Source organism: Lampris incognitus, chromosome 14 (assembly GCF_029633865.1).
Source record: "Lampris incognitus isolate fLamInc1 chromosome 14, fLamInc1.hap2, whole genome shotgun sequence".
NCBI classification, from domain to species: Eukaryota; Metazoa; Chordata; class Actinopteri; order Lampriformes; family Lampridae; genus Lampris; species Lampris incognitus.
In genome coordinates, this window is record NC_079224.1 from 31,030,424 (window position 1) to 31,051,924 (window position 21,501).

The following is a 21,501-nucleotide window of genomic DNA, read 5'->3' on the forward strand; positions in this document are numbered from 1 at the left end:
GCCAGCGTGTGACAGCTTTTTACATGGAAAGGCTGATGTGCCTGCAACCCCCACATGGTCCTTGGCAGGGAGAGGCCAGAGTCCAATACCATGGAGAACCAAGATGATTGGGGACCACCCTCTGTCACAGCCTTCATCCACCTTCACTGCCGTTGTGACTTGGAGATATCTTCTGCCAGTTCCACCGTTGAGGTCTTTGTTGGATCGCACATCGCCTGGACCCTCCTCCTTGACCTATCTGCCTTGGGTGACCCTACCAGGAGTCAAGCTCTGGACGGCACAGCTCTTGGGATCATTAGTACATGCAAGCTTCTCTACCATGGCAAGGTGGCGATCCAGGAGAAGCAACACACATTATAGCAACCAAGCATATAACTTGGATGCTGAAAAACGTACCATACATACAAGTAAAAAAAGAAAATCAGTTATTTTCTAGCCCTATCCTAACCCATGTACAAGGCATCATTAGACAAGTCAATTTTAGTGTATTTTGTATTTCTATACGGGTACTTAACTGCTTCAAAGTATTTTGAATATTCTTTAAATACTGTAGCGAATTCGGGGGACAACGCAACCACAGGAACTGCCGCGGGCGGGAAGCGAACCTTTATCGCCCGCACCGCAGGAGACATCGCTAACCGCTAGACTAAAGGGTCAGACCCGCCAGCCAGCGGCCAGCGTGTCTTCTTATCCATGCAAGTTACAATACTGTAGAAATCGGGGTATCACATCTGTTGACCAGACAATTGTTTTTTTTTCTCTCCTGTTTTTAGCAATCATAACTTGATAGTAAATATGGTCAACATACTATCATTACAGATTTTTCTCTCTTCTTTGTCATCCTCAGTTTGAAACCTTTAAGCTACTAACTACCTCATTGCTAATTCGCCTGTTGATTTCCCACGCTGTACTATTTGTAATGGTCAGAAAATGCTTTTTGTCAAGACAGAGCTGGGCAATATATCAATATGATATTGATATTGTGATATGAGACTAGATATTGTCTGGCATTTTGGTTATCATAATGCGATAATATCATTCCCTGGTCTTAAATTACAGTAAAGTGATACAATTTTGTGAACTTATTTGACTGTTTGCTGAGTGAAATGAACACCGTATGCCTCTACTTTCTTGGTCATCATATCCACATCACTAATGAAAGCACCAATAATCATCCCCAAAATGTTGTCACATTATTGCTCTTGTCAATATTGCCTGGCCCTACAAGACATTTACCAGAGGTTCTGCTTTTTATTAGCATTAAATAAAGGAGTATAAAGGCTAATGAAATGTATAAGGAAATGTTGAAACTGTATAGAGAAATGTACAGTGCTTAACTAGATTCAGGTTATCGTGATTTTAGCCGGATGGAAATTTAAATGATGCTGCTTAAGCACATAGTAGTAAAGTAGAACTGTTTGACAGGTAATTGTGACTTGTTTTACAAGAAAAGACAAGACTCTGAGAAAGTTCAGATGCAGATTAATTTAATTCTACTGAACAACAGACATGCTTAGGGAGACACCATGGAGACTTTTGTGCCTCTGAGATCAGTTTAGTCATAAAGTTTCACTCCTCATCATGCCCTTTCTGTAATTAAAAGAACAGGGGAGAATGGGAAAAATGAATTAAAAAAAAGTGAACATAGAAATCAGTTTTCTTTAATGTTTTATATTTACTTTCCTCAGTGATGTATGCAATCAAGCAACACATGAATGAATGGTTGTAGTGCTATAAACTTGTCAGTAGAGATAAAAAGAGAAATTGGTTTATTGATAAACAGATACATGAAAAGCAATTGCTAAAATAGTGTTGCAGTGTTACTGACCTTAGACCCCACATCACGGCTCTTGACGCGCAGCTTGTTGACCTGAGACTCAGCAATGTCAGCCCTTTCCTCAGCCTCATCCAGCTCATGCTGCAGCTTACGGAACTTGGTGAGATTAGTGTTGGCCTGTTCCTCCTGTTGAAAAGACACTGTTTTGTCATCTGTAATGCTAATGATTTTACTTTTTGTAGTGCTTTTTTTCAAAGAATACTTTTGTAACACCTTTTTTTTGTAAAAAAAAAAAAAAAGAAGTTTTTTTTTTTAAACTTTTAGTTATTTACTGTAGATAATAAATCAGTGTGAATAATATCATGTAATCAAATGGTAAACAAACCTAAAGGTAAAACCTAAACTTGGAGGTGTTTATGACCATGTAAATGTAACATATAATAGCACATCAACCAAATTAATGTAACCTTGTAACTACCTGTAAGCACCTCCTCAAGTAATCTAAGTATCCTAATTAGAAAAGGTTTTGAAGACATTTAAATACATCAAAAGCTTGAAAGATGAAACTTACAGCCTCTTCAGAAACTCTCTTATAGGATTTGACCTTGAGCTGCAGTTTGTCCACCAAATCTTGTAGACGAGAAAGATTTTTACGATCTTCCTCAGTCTGAAAATGGAGGCGATGCAAAGTAAGTTTTACTTTCTATAAAGATATGTTTCTCAGGGATGTGGTGCCCTTGATTGAAAGAGGAGGGTACCTGATAGGTTAGCTCTTTGATGCGTCGCTCATATTTTCTTATTCCCTTGATTGACTCACTGGCCTTCCTCTGTTCAACCTCTACTTCACTTTCCAGTTCCCTCACCTGTTGAGTTGATGACATTGAGAATATGATAAACCAGGTAGAAAAAAAGTAATATATATTTCTTTGCATTTTGCAGTTATTTTACTCTTTAAAAAACAGATAATCACCCGAGCTTCAAGCTTCTGGACTTGCTTCTTGCCTCCCTTCATGGCGATCTGTTCAGCTTCATCCAGGCGGTGCTGCAGGTCCTTGATGGTCTGCTCCATGTTCTTCTTCATACGTTCCAGGTGAGCGCTAGTGTCCTGCTCTTTCTTCAGCTCCTCTGCCATCATGGCAGCATCAGTAATGGCTTTCTTGGCTTTTTCTTCAGCATTCCTGCACTCCTGCAGTGCCTCCTCAACCTCTGTCTGAAGCTGGGAAGTATCAGCCTCCAGCTTCTTCTTCTGGTTTATCAGGCTGGTGTTCTGCTCAGAAATAAAGTATTACACGTTTTATTGTAAAAGTATAATACTTGAATAGAACCTTTTGATGTTTAATGATGCTGTCTTACCTGTGAGTGCAGTAGCTGCACCCTCTCACTGACATCCAACAGCTCTTGCTCAGCAAGCTTGCGCCCTCTCTCAGTTTGCTCGACAGCAGACCTCAGCTCCTCCAGTTCTGCCTGAAGTAGGTTGTTACGTCTCTCAACGATGGCAATGTTCTCCTTAAGATCATCATTGGCTCGTAGAGAGTTATCAAGTTGAAGTTGAGCATCCTGGAATATTAAGAATATAATTTCTATATCAAGTAATGTGATTAATGTTTTTAAAAACCAATTTTAAGTATCCATACCTTCAGATGAGCATGAATAGATTTCAGCTGCTTTTGGGCCTCAGCTGCCTGCCTGTTGGCCTGACTTAGCTGAATCTCCATCTCATTGAGGTCTCCCTCCATCTTCTTCTTCAAGCGGAGGGCTTCATTCCTGCTGCGTGTCTCAGCCTCGAGAGAGCTCTGAAGAGTGTCCACAATTCTCAGTTGATTTCTCTTCACTTGCTCCATCTCTTCATCCTTCTCAGTGAGCTTGCGCTCAATGTCAGCCTTCACCTGATTAAACTCAAGCTGGGCTCTTAGGATCTTTCCTTCCTCATGCTCAAGTGATGCCTAGAATGAGAATAACAAGTGGTTAGTTAGAATATGCACCTTAATTTCAAAAGGATTTCCCAAATTGTCAGTTTTGTAAATTGAAGTTTGCAAGGTCTAACTAACATCATAAGACACAACACACCTACCTCTGCTTCCTCCAGAGCTGCCTGAATCTCTGACTTCTCTTGCTCCAACTGTTTTCGAATCTTCTCAAGCTCGTGAATACTCTTTCCACCCTCACCAATTTGTTCGGTGAGGTCAGATATTTCCTCTGGGGATCAGAATGTGACTCCATAAATATCTTCACATTAGATGAAGGTACAACTAGAATATTTAACAGAGTGATTATTTCTGTCTTACCTTGCAGATTCTTATTCTCTCTTTTCATGGTCTCAAGATGGTCTAGAGATTCTTCAAAGGAGTTTTTCAGTTTGAAGAGCTCAGTGCTAAGTGACCTAGCCTCCTTCTGGGAGCTTTCTAGCTCAGTCTGAGACTCCTCATACTTCTGCTTCCACTCTGCCAAGATCTTTTAGAAATGATGGTAGGTGTTTAATTTTAAACGGATCATTCACTATGGACCTACTTTGAAAGAATTTTAAACATTTTATTGATTTCAACCTTGTCAAAATTTCTTTGCTTCTTGTCCAGGGCTGCAGCAGCAGAATTAGATCTCTCCACATCCACCATAAGATCTTCAATCTCATTCTGTAGTCTGTGTTTAGTCTTCTCCAGAGAAGAGCATTTAGCATTCACTGCCTCAACAGCTTCCTCTGCCTCCTGCAGACGCTGAGCAAGCTTTTTTCTGGAACATTATTCATAAATAGCGTTAATGTTTTTGAGACTATTTATATTTATATAATACTCCGCTCCTCATTAGTTGAACACTCACAACACCATTGACAGTTTTGGAAAAAAACGTTTTATGTATATATATATATATATATGTGTGTGTGTGTGTGTGTGTGTGTGTGTGTGTGTGTGTGTGTGTGTATGTGTGTGTATATATATATGTGTGTGTGTGTGTGTGTGTGTGTGTGTGTATGTGTGTGTGTGTATATATATACACTACCGTTCAAAAGTTTGGGATCACCCAAACAATTTCGTGTTTTCCATGAAAAGTCACACTTATTCACCACCATATGTTGTGAAATGAATAGAAAATAGAGTCAAGACATTGACAAGGTTAGAAATAATGATTTGTATTTGAAATAAGATTTTTTTTACATCAAACTTTGCTTTCGTCAAAGAATCCTCCATTTGCAGCAATTACAGCATTGCAGACCTTTGGCATTCTAGCTGTTAATTTGTTGAGGTAATCTGGAGAAATTGCACCCCACGCTTCCAGAAGCAGCTCCCACAAGTTGGATTGGTTGGATGGGCACTTCTTTGAGCAGATTGAGTTTCTGGAGCATCACATTTGTGGGGTCAATTAAACGCTCAAAATGGCCAGAAAAAGAGAACTTTCATCTGAAACTCGACAGTCTATTCTTGTTCTTAGAAATGAAGGCTATTCCATGCGAGAAATTGCTAAGAAATTGAAGATTTCCTACACCGGTGTGTACTACTCCCTTCAGAGGACAGCACAAACAGGCTCTAACAGGTACTATTTAATGAAGATGCCAGTTGGGGACCTGTGAGGCGTCTGTTTCTCAAACTAGAGACTCTAATGTACTTATCTTCTTGCTCAGTTGTGCAACGCGGCCTCCCACTTCTTTTTCTACTCTGGTTAGAGCCTGTTTGTGCTCTAACCCTAACCCTAACCCTAAGAACAAGAATAGACTGTCGAGTTTCAGATGAAAGTTCTCTTTTTCTGGCCATTTTGAGCGTTTAATTGACCCCACAAATGTGATGCTCCAGAAACTCAATCTGCTCAAAGAAGTGCCCATCCAACCAATCCAACTTGTGGGAGCTGCTTCTGGAAGCGTGGGGTGCAATTTCTCCAGATTACCTCAACAAATTAACAGCTAGAATGCCAAAGGTCTGCAATGCTGTAATTGCTGCAAATGGAGGATTCTTTGACGAAAGCAAAGTTTGATGTAAAAAAAATCTTATTTCAAATACAAATCATTATTTCTAACCTTGTCAATGTCTTGACTCTATTTTCTATTCATTTCACAACATATGGTGGTGAATAAGTGTGACTTTTCATGGAAAACACGAAATTGTTTGGGTGATCCCAAACTTTTGAACGGTAGTGTATATATATATATGAATATATATATATATATATACTATATATATGAATATTTTTTTCATATAGAGTGCATTCCTCATGCCTTTTATTTAAATATATATATATATAAAAACATTGAAGATTTGTGTCTTACTTGGCTTCTTCAAGCTCCTCAGTTCTCTGGATGGCATCAGTTTCATACTTGGTTCTCCACTGGGCCACCTCAGAGTTAGCCTTTGACATGCTGCGCTGCAGTTCAGCCTTGGCCTCCTGCTCTTCCTCATATTGCTCTCTCAGCAGGTCAGAGTCATGGCGAGCAGACTGCACTGCATGTGCTAGTGCATTCTTGGCCTGAAGTGAAAGTATATTTGAGTCCCCTTGACAAACAAGCATTTTGTCATTGCTTTTTACCATTGTTTGGTGATTACCTTGATTTCCTCTTCTAATTGTCTTTTGAGATCTTCTATCTGCTGGGTGTGAGACTGTTTACCTCTGGTGAGTTGAGACACCAGGGACTCCTTTTCCTCAAGCTGCCGTGAAAGTTCACCTAATTTGGTACAGAATTTAAATTGAAACTTTCCATTGCTCCACATGAAGTTTCTAGTAAGTAAAATTAATTGATCAATGCTAACCAGGCATTAATTAATCAGGCATACCGTTCTCAGTTTGAAACTTTGCTTTTTGCATGGTGAAGTCATTGATAGTACGCTGTCCCTCCTCAGCCTTTGTTCTATATTCATTTGTTTGGTCTTCCAAGGTCCTGCACATTTTCTCCAAATTGATCTGAAATTAGAAGCATAATCATATTGGCCAAAAATTTATCAGCATGTGTTAATGATACTTTTCCACGGCAAGGCAAAATGGTTATGAACATGGAAAGAAACCATTCTGATGGCATTTTCATCAGTGGATGGTTTGGTGTGGAATGGTTCCAAACATGCTCATTTCTGGATTTTGTGCACCGTTTGATGATGTTGCTATTCAGTGATTGGTTTTACGGTCATGTAACATCCAGTGATACCACATCAGATACAAGGTTGTTGTCCTGCCACCAAATTATTGCAACCTGCGCTGAGAATGTGTAATGAAATCTCAGTGAGGTTTGTCTTTTTAAATCACAAAACAAAACAAAAATGTTTGAATCCATGTCATGGTCAGTAGATGGGACACATCACGTGCATTACGTAGATGGACGCTGTTACACAGCATCATTTGTTGAGGGCATTGTTATTTTTCTATGGGACTTCTTAGTCCTGATTTCAGCTCCAATGCTAATGGAAACACAGATGTTATCTATGCACTCCTGTTAATCAATGTTAACCATGCAACTCCTTGATGGCACAGCGTGTCGCATAGTGGCCTCATTATATCCTCTTTTTAATAGTAGAAAAAAATTATAAATTTTTATGTTAGAAAGTGAGAATAGGTTTATTACAGTATGTAGCCAGTGTTATTTAAAGACCTGCATAATTTATTATTCTTACATATTGCCTTATATTCTGTGTATTGGACTATTCACCTTAGCCTTCACTATCTGCTCCATATTGGAGACCACATCATCCAGTTCCAGTCTGAGCTCACTCTTCTCCTTCTCCAGTTTCTGTTTGACTCTCTGAAGGTTATCAATCTGCTCCCCCAGGTCAGCCACACTGTCAGCTTGTTTCTTCCTGAGTGTGGCAGCGGTGGCTTCGTGTTGCAGAGTGGCCTCTTCAAGGTCTCTGCGGAGTTTCTGGAACTCGGCCTCCCTCTTCTTGTTCATCTCAATCTGAGCAACTGTTGCTCCACCAGCCTCCTCCAGCCTCTCACTAATCTCCTCCAGCTCTCTGGCCAAGTCAGCTCTCTGCTTCTCCACCTTGGCTCTGGCAGCTCGCTCTGCCTCGAGTTCTTCCTCCAATTCCTCGATGCGGGCCTGGATGATGATGGAAGCCAAATATTTAACAGCTTTGGCCTAAATTGCATGTAAATTACTTACACAATGACCTAATTAATCTGATTACCTGCAACTCCTTCAATTTTTTCTGGAGTTGAGCACTCATTGCCTGTTCATCTTCTATTTTTGCTGCAAGTTGGCTGATTTCAAAATCTTTCCTGTAGATTAAAAAAGCAGTTCAGTGCAGGTTAAGCTTGTAAATTGCAATTCATTGACAGATTGTGTTTTTGTATTACTTCTTAAGCCTTTCTTCAAGTTGCTGTTTGTCATTTTCTAGGTCCATAATGCTCTCTTGGGCCAACTTTAGGTCTCCTTCAAGTTTCCTCTTGGCTCTTTCAAGGTCCATACGAATCTTCTTCTCTTGCTCAAGGGATCCCTCAAGCTGGAATAGATGATCAATCATGTCAAGTTATTGATTATTTTCATTTCTATTTAATTAATATTTATTTCCTAACAACAATATCATCTGATGAGCGCTTACATCATCCACTTGCTGCTCCAGCTTAGCCTTGGCCTTGGTTAGAGTGTTGACTTTGTCTTCCTCACTCTGCAGGTCATCCAGCGTTTGCTGATGTGCTTCCTGTAAAGCTTTTTTCTCTTTGGTCAGCTTGGCAATGATTTCATCCAGAGCAGCCATTTCCTCAGTCAGGTTCTTTACCTGTAAAACCAAGAATTTAAATGTTACGAAATACTTCACAAAATTGATGATGTGCCAAGGAAAGAGTTAAGTATGCACCATACCTTATTCTCAGTAGCATGCTTCTCTTTCTCCACCTTGGCCAGAGTTAACTCCAAGTCATCAATGTCTTTTTTCAACTCAGAGCACTCATCCTCGAGCTTCCTCTTCTTAGCTGTCAGTTCAGCATTCATCTCCTCCTCATCTTCTAGCCTCTCAGTAAACTCTTTGACTTTTGCCTCCAGCTGAATCTTACTCTTGATGAGCCCTTCACATCTTTCTTCGGCATCGCAGAGATTATCTTGCTCCTGTCACAATAGGGAAAATTCACTTTCAAACGTATAGTTAGAATATTGATTTTGTATGATATTATCTGTATCTTTAAACCACTTTAAACATACAGCCTGAACTTGGAGTTGGAGGTCATTCTTTTCTTGGAGAAGAGAGACCATTTTTTCCTCTAGTTCTTTCCTGCGGGCTTCAGATTTTGCATAGGCCTCTTTTAGTTTTAAAAACTCCTCCTTCATATTGGCCATCTCCTTCTCAGTTTCTGCTGACTTCAACAGAGGTTTGATCTTGAAGTACATTTTCATCCAGGGCCAATTTTTGACCCCCATGAAGGCACGAATGTTCCACTGGATCACCAGTAAAGCATCTCTGTGAAAATTGTTCTGATTTTAATCTATTTTTTTTTATTCCTTAATGTTGTAATATTATTATGTGATGGTAATAATAAGTCAATAGTAACTTGCTCGATATTTTTTTTCTAAAAAAAAAATGTCCGCAAAAAATGCACGCACGCAAAAAAACCCTACACACACACACCCACACAACACACACACACACACACACACACACACACACACACACACACACACACACACACACACACACACACACACACACACACACACACACACACACACACACACTCACACACACACACACACACACATGGGTTTTGGTTAATTTTATTTGTAATTTTACAAGCAATTCAAAATGTTTTCCCAAAAAAATAGTAAACAAATACCTAACCTATGGAATTGGTGGCCAATAATCATAATAGTAGTCCTAATAGTCTCAGTGTAACATTGATAGACTTGCCTTTGCTCAACCAACTTCTGGAACTCAATTCTTGCCAAAAGTCCTCGTGACCTTGCCTGAAGCCTTGTTATGATTAGAGCCAGACGGTCATCTCGCATCTCCTCCAGCTGACCCAGCAGCCCAGCTTTGAAGAATACCTGATTTATGGCAATGATGCAGATCAATAAGATTAATATATGCACTCCTGAAAAACATCTTCTTTATTTACCATTGTCCTCAACACTGACCTTGGTATGCCCCAGTCTGTACTGGGTGTGGTCTATTTCCAAAGTACCCAGAAGTTTCTCTGATGCCTTTTTGTTATCAATGAACTGTCCCTCAGGGATGGCACTTGGGTTCAAAATACGGTACCTTTGTCATAAGTATGAAAGACAGTTTAAGTTTTACTTTAAACGTTGCAGAAATATGTAGTAAAATACAAACTAATCATTCATGCTCAGTTGATGATGTCAATGTCTAAACCCAACAATATGTATCAGAAAGTTGCCTCTGTTTGAAATCTCCATAGAGGATCCTGTTGGGGAAGCCCTTTCTGCAGATCCTGATGCCTTCCAGCACACCATTACAGCGTAGTTGGTGCATCACCAGAGGATTCTCCATGGCCCCAGGAGTCTTGGTCTCATTTGGGATGATACAGCGTACAAAGTGAGGGTGAGTAGACCTCAAGTTGGTCATCAGCTTGTTCAAGTTCTCCTGTAAGTTTGTGCACCAAAGAGGGAATAGCTTTGTAAGAAAAACAATGTGACTAATGTAATTATATATACGTTATATATATATATATATATATATATATATATATGTTATATATATATATATATATATACGTTATATATATACGTTATATGTGTGTGTGTATAGATATATATATCTATACACACATATATATATATAACATAAAAAGAACATATTTTGTAGGTGATAGTCTTTTTTTTTTAAACTAGTGCATGGTTGATCATGATCTTACCCTGTGTAGAGCAGATACAGTTTGAAAGGATGATCCCTTCTTTTTGCTGCCTTTCTTGGCTCCCGAGTCTTGAGCTAAATATAATGTGTTTAATAAAGACATTTTTTATTTAAAATAGATATATTCAAAGTCCAAAGAGGGTTTAATAGAAATGCAAAAATAAAAACAAATGAAATAAAAAAGAAAACGAATAAAAGGTAAATAAATAAATAAAAATGAAAAAAAATAAAATAAAAACATTGCTCATTGTTGTTTTATTTTTAGTGGTCAGTTGATAAATGCTTTATTTTGAAACTATTATCAAAATGTGAGTGATCTTCGGCAATCTCTAATGTTGACTTTTTTTTTAAGACACCGATCTTTTAAAATATACGAACCTGAATCAGCTCCTGCATAATTTGCAAATAGGATGGCTAAAAGTTTTAGATTAGACTTCTGGTATAGTGTAACAACAGTCTCATTCAGGGGGTCCTTGTTCTTCACCAGCCAGTTGTTGATATTATAATCAACAATACCAGCATAGTGAACCAGGGAGAAATGGGCCTCTGGTTTTCCTTTTATAATCCTGGGCTTCTGGAAGTTGGCGGATTTCCCCAGATGGTTGTCATATAGCTTAGCCTTAAAGGTGGTATCGCTGGCCTTTGGGAACATGCACTCCTCTTCAAGGATGGACATAATACCCATTGGCTAAGGAGAAGAAAATGTGAGGGATTTGAAGATGAAAAATTTTTGACGGCTATTCCATGCAAATATTCAGAGGTTGATAAAGTCTTATTTTTATATCTCACCTTTTCAATCAGGTCTATACAAGCCTGCAAATCCATGCCAAAGTCTATGAAAGTCCATTCAATCCCCTCTTTCTTGTACTCCTCTTGTTCCAACACAAACATGTGGTGGTTGAAAAACTGTTGTAGTTTTTCATTGGTGAAGTTGATGCACAGCTGCTCAAAGGTGTTAAACTGCAATATAAGATTGACATGAGCATGTCCAGGCCTGATTATTCATATGTATACAAATTTGATCAGTAAACATGAACAATTTACTATATGTAAACTTACGTCAAAGATCTCAAATCCAGCTATGTCCAGTACACCAATGAAGTACTGACGAGGCTGCTTGGTATCTAGAGATTGGTTAATTCTCACCACCATCCACAGGAACATCCTCTCATACACTGACTTGGACAGTGCACCAATTGCATAGTTTACCTTGAAAATAAGAGCAAAAACTACTTTAGAGCTTTGAATTTTCCTTGGAAAAAGAAAAATCCAAGAAGTCAACCCCACACACTAAAATCTCCTACCTGGGCGACATTCTGTCCCTTGGTGACCCACTCATTTCCTACTTTGACTCTTGGGTGACAGAGACCCTTAATTAGGTCGGCAGAGTTTAAGCCCATCAAATATGCAACTTTATCAGCATCTGTGTTAGAAAATGTATTATTAAGGTAAGTCATTTTTTTAATCCTGCCTGTTATGAGGTTTTGGGTCAATGGCGTAGTGTTCCTTCAGTGTCCCTAGCTGGTAGCAGTGATTCTTGTAAAAGCTAATATGAGAACTATTCTGACCTTCAGTGCCATCAGCCTCGGCCTGTTCCTCTCTTTGCTTCTGCTTGAACTTCATGTTACCATGGTGCATAATGGCACCAATCAGCTTATAAATGCTGTTCTTCTCTTCTTGAGTGAAGCCCAGTACATCAAAGGCTTCCTGAAAAAATATATAATGGTATTGCCCAGTTTAATTGTTATTTTCTATAGTTTGATATTTTTTGACTTCAGGTTGTTGAGTCTTGGACATTTTTTTTTAATCTTACATCAGTAGCCATCAATTCTTCAGAATCATTGATGGAGGCTACTGTTGTCTCTCCTTGGGAGATGAATGCGTAGTCATAGGGGTTGTTGGTAATGAGCAGCATTTCTAATGAAAAGTTAGGAAACAGTTAGCATTTTATTGAAGATCTTGTAATGACTCTAAGAGTTGAGTTTCATATGACTTACCAAGAAGTTCAGGCTTTTGCTGAGACAAAATCTGATAAAAGATGTGGTAGTCCCTCTCTGCTTTTAGTTGGAAGGTGACACGAGACTTTTCAAGCAAGTCTGAGGAATAAATTGACTTTATTGCACTGCATTATAATATAATAGCTTTTCATTTATTCACATTGTTAAAATGCCTTAATTATAATTAATAACTAGAAGAACCCCGCTACAATGTAGCGGTTTGGTTATCCACCAGTCTAAATCCCCCTCCTCTTCATCCTGCCAGCTAACCGCCTTCCCCCTGCCCCTAAACCCCCCCCCCCCCACTCCAACTCCCTCCTGCCAAATGCTCAGAATCATCTGAAATGCAGAGAAAAGTGGTTTACCCCCCACCAACTCCCTCCCCCCAAACAGAATCATCTGAAATGCCGAGAAAAGTGGTTTTTAGCCATTTTTAGAAAATGCATATTTTGCATAATTATGCATAATTATTATAATTATTTTAATTGTCTGCTAATTTTCTGGTCCTCTCTGGAACAATACCTACCACCTCCAAAAAAAATTAGGATAAGTGCATTTTTGCAAAAATGCATATTTTGCATAATGCCAAAACATTTGTCCCAGAAAATTTCTTTTATATAGGTCAAAAAATAAAAAAATGCTCAGAATCATCTGAAATGCCGAGAAAAGTGGTTTTTTAGCCATTTTTAGAAAAATTCATATTTTGAATATTTATGCATAATTATGCATAATTTTAATTTTCTGGGATTTTTCCCGTACTCTCTGAGACAATACCTACCACCTCCAAAAAGAATTAGGATCATAAATGCTTTAGTTTTCGGTCCCGCTATCTACACTTACACACACACACACACTAACACCACACACACACACATTCCGAAAATATATGAGTAGATAATGTGATGCTGCATAGTTCAAGATTTTCCATAGCTGTTTTACATTTTAAAAATAAATTATTAACATTACTGTACTCTCTACTGTATTAACTTTGTCAGGAACATGAAAGTAACCAATATTTTTACTCACAAGTCTCAATGTCCGCGGAGGCTAATTTCCCTCTGTTGTCAAAATGAATTCTAATGAATTTACCCTTAGAAGAAAAGCAAAATTAATTTGTTGGTTCAATTATGTATTTCAGTTCAGTAATGTCAAATTGTGTCATTGTAAGCAGAAAGACACTCACAAATCTGGAGGAATTGTCATTCCTGATGGTCTTGGCGTTACCAAAAGCCTCCAGAGCAGGGTTACACTGGATGATTTGATCCTCCAGTGTACCCTATTTTTGTAAAATTTACAGCTTTTAGGTAAAATCTGGGGCCAGGTATGTAAATATGCATGCTCTATTATCTATTTTTTTATTTATGGTTATAGATAGATAGTGAAAGTAGATATCGACACGGATATGGATTAAGTCTATAATGTAGAGTGTTAAATAACTTTAAAATTCAAACCTTTTTCTCCGCAGCTGCATCTTTCTTCCCAGTTGGCACAGCAGCGATACTGGCAAAATACTGAATGACACGCTTTGTGTTGACAGTCTTCCCAGCACCAGATTCTCCACTAGAAATATGAGAGGTGAAAAAATGTAGGCCTACATCAATAATCCTTCATTTAAAAAAAAAAAAACATTTTAAATTTGGATTTTTCCTCCTTTTGCTTCCCAATTGTACTTGGCCAATTACCCCACTCTTCTGAGCCATCCTGGTCACTGCTCCATCCCCTCTGCTGAGCCGGGGAGTGCTGCATACTACCACATGCCTCCTCCTAAACATGTGGAGTCTTCAACCACTTCTTTTCACCTGACAGTGAGGAGTTTTGCCAGGGGCATGTAGCATGTGGGAGGATCACGATATAAATAGTGTTCCTGATAGTCTTGGCATTACCAAAAGCCTCCAGAGCAGGGTTAGCCTGGATGATTTGATCCTCCAGCGTACCCTATTTTTTGTCAGATTTACAGGTTTTAGATCAAATCTGGGGCCAGGCATGTAAATATGCATGCTCTATTATCTGTTGTCTATAACATAGAGTGTTAAATAGCTTTAAAATGCAAACTTTTTTCTCTTTAGCTGCATCTTTCTCCCCAGTTGGCACAGCAGCGATGCTGGCAAAGTACTGAATGACACGCTTAGTGTTGACAGTCTTTCCAGCACCGGATTCTCACTAGATATATGAGCGATGAAAAAATGTAGGCCTACATCAATAATCCTTCACTTTTTGATAGATTTTAACTTGTGTGACTTACGTGATAAGGATAGACTGGTTTTCTCTGTCTGTAAAGGAGATAAACAGTAAAATATCAGTTACAAGTGATATGATGCAGAAACTTTGGAGTAAGATGAGGCTCAATGTAAATTGTTACCTGCCAACATGTACTGATAGGCATTGTCAGAGATGGAGAAGATATGAGGAGGAGCTTCACTCCTCTTCTTTCCTCTGTAGGCAACAACCACTTCTTGGTTATAGACTGGAAGCCCCTTGTATGGGTTGACAGTCACACAGAACAGCCCAGAGTAGGTCTATAGGATTAAGAGAGGAGTAGCAGATCAAAAACACAAGTTATTTTGACAAGTCACTTGTTATTACCAGTTAATTTATTCTATCAAGATGAGAGTTTGTATACTTACATAGATCATCCATGCTGCATAACGCTCTTTGAGGTTAAATAGCACAGCAGGCTCATGCAAGAAGGTGAACATCGCCATGTCTTCAATTTTATCGAACTTTGGTGGGTTCTGTGGATGGATGTCAATCTCCTTCACTGTAACAGTCTGTAAAAACAATTAATGTTTTCACAGAAACACTCTTACCAAAACCTTTGTGGATGGGAACATCAATGATACTCTGTAAAACTCAAGTACCTTGCCAAACTCAGTGTCAGCAGTGACTTTGTCACCATCTCGACTGGTGATGGTAGCCTTTACATACTCGACTTCAGGGTCAGGAACAAAACATTCCCTCTTCATGTCAAAGATACGAGTCTGGGCCTCCAGACGCTCCTTGTCTGACTTCCTCAGAAAAGAAGCTGCTACTCCAAACTCTGCCATGGCGGCATCACCCATTTTTCAACCTGTTATAAGTATGGACAAGCTTTTACAAATTATAATTAACATTGCGTAGGAATTTGTTGAATTTCAACAAAAATTTAAACATTTTCACAATTCCTTTAACATTCACCCACTATAAGGCTACAATACATACATAAATTGATATAAAAACATATATCACCTAATCTATGATTTCATAATGATAATTAAACTCAATACGTACTAAAACAAATAATAATTTAAAAAAAGATTCGAATACAAACAGAACTGAAAGATAGTGAAACCATCCCTTTGCCACATGCTGATTCAGGTATCAATACAGTGAATAGCCTTAAAAAGAATAAAAAAGAATATTAAAAAATAAATTCTTAATAACTAAAAATAAATAAATAGATAAATAATGAAATAAATTTATAAATGAATGAATAAATGAATGAATAAATAATGACTAAATAATAAAAATTGATTCTTAAACGAATATTTTTGGTGAGCCAGCGTGCTTAGTGTTAAAAGTTCATAGGTACTGAATGATAAACTTTAAATTTCACACAAATTAAAAGGTGAATTTTACCTTGGGGGTTGCTCTCCACAGGAGACCAGGATCTGTGTTAGCAAGACTGAAGCAAACCAAAGGTCAAGAAATTACTCAAACTTCAAAGCTGCTTTCACAAGCACAATATAAAATGCATAATAATTAGTTATTTTTAACTTAATCCAAAATAGAGCTAATAGTTTTCCTTAATACACAACAAAAAGAATAATTTCAAGATCTGCCAAAACTATTTGGAACATTTCACACCTTTATTACAAAGACTTTCCTGAATTCTTTCAGTAGTTTGCTTACCTTGACTGTCAACCTTTGATTATGTAGAGAAGTGATGAACCAGCGACTGTCAGCAGCTCATCGCCCCTTTAATAAAGGTTATTTGTCAACCAAATATGGGGATGAATACCGGAGAAATGGCATCCACGTTCGATATCAAAAAAGCACTCGCCTAATTGGGCAGAGTCTACTGTTGCTATTTGTCGCTCTCACCTTGTGACAAACAAACTAGAAACCAGAGAGAGAACAAAGCAAGTGAAAGACAAGTGGTGGAGTAGCAGGGACAGGCTGCAGAAATCCTCATCTGCACCAGTAAATTATAAGAGGTGGTTTCAGGGTATTGATTATGTGAAAATAAATGTTAGAAGAAACCTTAGATCAAGTAAGATCTGTAAAAATAAATGAATAAAAAAATGAATGAAAAAATAATTAACCGTATGTTTGATGGGCATGATTATGGTTTAGTGGTTTGAAATGCCCTTGCTAACTACCGCATATATAAATATCTCTAAATTGGTGATAATCCTAAAAGATTTTGATTTGCTTTCCTTCTCATTTACATGCGATGACAGGCATTTAAAACTGAGGTCAGAATCCACAAAAAGTGTAATCTGTTTATTCTTCAGTAATGACAGCAGCACCAAAAATAAGATATGTTTCTTAAAATCTCAATCTGTAAGACCGATAGTTATTAATCCCAGTTCTACCATTATAGCAGTTTTACACTTGAAGGTTACCCTTTTTTATTTATTATCTTGATTTATTTCTTGTATCAGCTGTTTGATTGATGTAGGTCTGGATGTGTCTGAGTTCTGTCTGAAGGCCCAGCCCAAGAATGAAGACTCCCGGGATTAATGGAACACCAAATATCTGCCGATCTAAATTTGAACAATGATGTGTGAAATGATACGGTGCGAAATACATTTCAAAAGGGACAACAGAGAGTTGCAGCTGCTGTCCACAGAAAGGCAGGACAAGGTCGCAGTAACGGTGGACCTTTTATTGCCACTCATCAACACTTAACAGTTGGTCCAACTTGGCCCACGTGGCATTACTTCCTTTTCTCTGACAACAGCAGCAACATCTCAAAAGGTGTTTGAGGCAGATGCTGCTCTGCTTTTACACAGCCACATGCATGCTGAAATGACATGAAGGGATGTCGAACCTTTTAGAATGCTTAAAGTTACCAAAATGTCACATCAGAAATGAATGAAGACGGCAGGTCTTATGTTAATGTGAACAAAAAAACAGATTAAACCATACTCTTCTCGCATGTGGCTTCTGTTTAATTCAAAAAGAGACAGTATCTCAAATGGTGACCTGACAAAGGCTCTAAGTGGGCTGAAATGCCTCCATTTAAACAAGGAGGGTATTGTAAATAGATATTTGGTCAGCAGAGCTAATATTTATGCCTCATGATCTTCTGTGCCATAAGTGTGCCCAGTTCACTTGGCCTTAATTGAACCAGGAAGACATTTTATTTACCTTAGCAGAAAGAGAAACCATCAGCATGATTGGCCTGGGGCTTTAGTGAACATTTGAAAAAAATATATAGGACTCAAGGATTCAAGTATTATGAAAATGATGCACAATTAATGGTATTATTTGAAAATGGGTTCTGACAGTTTTAGTCCCACGATGGAATATGACTGATTATTCATACAGGAATATTCTGCTGGAAAAAGAAGGAAGTCTAAATATCATGTGAATAGGTTATTTACAGACACCTTGGTATGTATACCAAATGTATTTCAGGCTAGATTCACTGAGGAACATCATTTATCTATCTGTACATACATTTTATGAAAGTTCTTATTCTTTTTTATCGAGGTTAGGGGCTACTAGAATATCCCATCATATTTTGAGCAAAAGACATTCGGCATACTGAAGCTATCGCCATGCTAAATACAAGAATAGCAAATCTTTAAATTCTGTGTCACATACATCTTAAAGGTTTCTCTTCAGTAATGAAAAGATAACAAAAGATAACCTCTTTTCGGTTTTCTCCATAAATCCGGCCTAAGTTGACCCCGGGAGTGGATTAACTATGCATAATATTTCTTCTAACTCATTTGTAACAATGCCCTTACAACTAAACTGATGAGCTCAATTAGCATTGCCCTCAGCCCTAGCAGGGCTTTTAACCCTAGGACAAAGGAACACTGTGACATGTTCTTGAGGCCTCCATCAAAATGGTTGCCTGCTGCTTCATGCCCTTGGCTTGCCCCTTTTGGCATGGCATTGTTTTCTTCCATTTATCCTTGAGCACAAAGATAACCTGTGAAATTCCTGCTGGCTGCCACTGAGGGGTTGGTGTTTTAATGGACAGCTTGTGATGCAGGTCATAGGAGTTGCTACTTTTTTCACTTTTGACCAGTAGCAACAGGTGATAAGTAAATGAGAATACAGCATGGTCTGTATGTACTATATGTGATGTAAAAAAAACAAAACAACCATCGACCACCTCCAGTAACTTTACTCTGCATGATTAACCTTTTGTGCTAAATCATGCCTCAACTGCACCAGCGCCCAAAGTGCACTAGAAGGACATTTACTGTAATGAAGTCAATCCAACATGTTGGACTTGTTCATGCACATGAATAGGAAAATGTTATCAACGGTAGGTGTAAAGAGGGACAAAAGTAAATATGAAAACAAGTCTGTAGAAAGTGTCAGGATAGCTGGATGTGTTAAACTGCTTGAGTGTTTTGCATTTAAAACTGGTTAACGAATGTCTCACAAAGCCTGATGCTTCAAGTTTAAGTGTTAAAACACTGAAGGAATTGAATCTAACCCTGCATGTGAGTTATGAATTTGCATTTTGCAAGTGTACTATTTACTCGGCTTTGTTACAGATTTTATGTATGAAACCAAGTTGTGAAATTTAGTTTTGTTGCACTTGGTGATTAGTGAATGGCTCCTTAGGCCTTGTGCATCACATCCGCTTGATGTTGACAAGCACTGCTTTTTGTCATGTGCTGGGACTTGTTAAGGACAAATCAGTTATAGCAGAACAATACATTGATTGAAATGCACTGAAAGGGATTGGTTTACATGTAAAATATTTATTTTGTTAAAAGAACCAATAGTAATTTCTTTAAATACATTTTGGTGAATAATTGTAAATGTTTTTTTTCCCTCTGGATTTAAGGTTACGTTTTTGTCTCATGAGGGTACAAAATGGCATGTCGCTCCAGCTGTACCTCATTGGGTACCAATTCTGTACCTTTCCAATGGGTATATTTTTGTACCAGGACATAAAGGTATATTTTTGTCACTAGGGGTGCAGAAATGTTCTTTCAGAGGTACAGATAAGAAGGTACAAAAATTTACTAATGTTCAAAGGTGCAGTGCGCCCAGTGCTCCTGTCCCGCTAGGGTACAGCTGGCGCGACAAAGCATTTGTACCCTTTTAGGTCCGTTCCTGTACCTTGATTTCTTAGTGTGTAGTGACGAACTTTATTTTTGTTGTTTGTGACCTACAAAAATATGTGCGTGTACATCTGACTGTCACAATCGCCATTTTTCAGGGTTATAAAAACAATTTTGCCAATTATAATGCAGATCCTTTTCCACGGTTTGTAGCAGTATGAAGACCAGGGAGGGGAAATTACCTGAAATATGCACTTATCATAATAATGTCTTCTAAAGTCTCTCTTTTCTTGAAGGACAGGCTTTTTGAAACAAGACCACCCAGTCAAACTAAAACTGGTAATATTGATGTCAGCAAGAATTAATGCCTTTTGTGACATTTAGAATAGTCAGTAAACTCAAACCTCAGCCACCTCACTTTCCTCAATATTTACACCGTTGGGCAAAAAATTCCCAGCTCTCGCCCTGTTATTCCCCGGGACAATCTATTCCAAGCTCTAGTGGTTCAGTCAGTCCTACATCGGAGGTCCCATTCTCAGCTGTCCACAGTGTCTCTGCCCCCGACTTTCATGAACTCACAAGAGGTGTGAGGCACCTTATCTCAACTAAACTTGAAACCGGAGACAGCTCTCCATATGAGAGCTATTGTTGGTATTTGTTCTTTGTTTTAGTGAAAGGTCACTTTTTAAGGGGTGTTGAATGGAGCCGTTGGCAGACGTTTGCAAGAACTTCCCTCCTCCTGCCTTGCCTTCTCTGGACACTAAGATCATTCAGACAGTATAAGTCTGTATGGATTCATGTAATGGTTCTTCTAGGGAGGAAATCCATGACTTTTTATGATTCAATGAACATGCTACAAAATAAGAGAAATAATAGCAAAGTTAATGTTAACATGGTCGCTGTTAGTATCTATACCTATGGTTAACTTTTGTAGATCTGGAAAAAGGAGGAAGAGATTTTATTTTTCATAACTACTAATGTGCTGCTTGATTTGCTAGATCTTTCTCAGAGGACTTTTCCCTCAGTCTTCCAAGTTCAAGTTTTCTTCTGTGTGTCATCTTTGTCAAGTCTCACAATGGGTTCTAAAGTATCCTCCCTCATCTGGCTGGGAAAACATGAGACCTGCTACTGGGGAAAGGGATGAATGCGAAGCTGAGCTCTACTAAGGATGGGTATGTTGGCTTATTACATACTTATTTTGTCTTATTTTTGATAGCAAATAACTGAATAATCATAAAAGGTAAGCTCAAAGAAGCTTTATGACACAAATGTTATGTCTGTGCAGAAAGACTAGATGCAATATATGACTGAAACTTTGTTAGGCATACAAAGAGGGCATTGCTGTAAAACTTAAAACAGGATTCCCACTTATACTGGAAAACCTGGAAATTTTTGGACTTGTTCTCAAGTCATGGAAAACACCTGGAAAATAATGAAATTGATAAATGTCTTGGAAAAAGTATTGAGCTTATGGAAAATTGTGAAGTTAAGGTATAAAATTGTATCCCCCGCCCCCCCAGGACATGGCATATAATGTTTAGCTGGATTCAAATATTTTGAGTTGTATATTTAGCCACTGAGAAGTCACATTATTGCTTGAAGTTTAACCTAGCTTACCATTACACAGTGTATTTTCAGACTGTGGAGATTTCCACTGAATAATATGATCTTCTGTATAGCCAAGCAAATATCATGAAAAATGTCCTTGAAAAGTCCTG

General features: G+C 38.3%; 1 protein-coding gene across 1 annotated transcript; it reads right to left on the bottom strand.

Moving 5' to 3' along the window:
* Window positions 1–1,569: 1,569 nt before the first annotated feature.
* On the bottom strand, window positions 1,570–15,604 carry LOC130123467 (myosin-7-like). The gene is made up of 37 exons (XM_056292639.1): window positions 15,404–15,604; window positions 15,170–15,313; window positions 14,905–15,061; window positions 14,788–14,815; window positions 13,997–14,105; window positions 13,729–13,821; window positions 13,572–13,635; window positions 12,546–12,644; window positions 12,362–12,465; window positions 12,117–12,255; window positions 11,853–11,971; window positions 11,608–11,757; window positions 11,338–11,508; window positions 10,927–11,236; window positions 10,550–10,623; window positions 10,073–10,278; window positions 9,813–9,936; window positions 9,586–9,722; window positions 8,883–9,138; window positions 8,547–8,789; window positions 8,287–8,463; window positions 8,042–8,187; window positions 7,873–7,963; window positions 7,395–7,784; window positions 6,532–6,658; window positions 6,304–6,422; window positions 6,030–6,226; window positions 4,321–4,504; window positions 4,063–4,228; window positions 3,849–3,973; window positions 3,412–3,720; window positions 3,131–3,334; window positions 2,748–3,044; window positions 2,536–2,640; window positions 2,349–2,444; window positions 1,829–1,963; window positions 1,570–1,590 (listed from the first exon to the last, which is right to left on the bottom strand). Exons 1-37 carry the CDS (start codon window positions 15,602–15,604, stop codon window positions 1,570–1,572), a joined length of 5,817 nt encoding a protein of 1,938 aa, XP_056148614.1.
* Window positions 15,605–21,501: the final 5,897 nt, after the last annotated feature.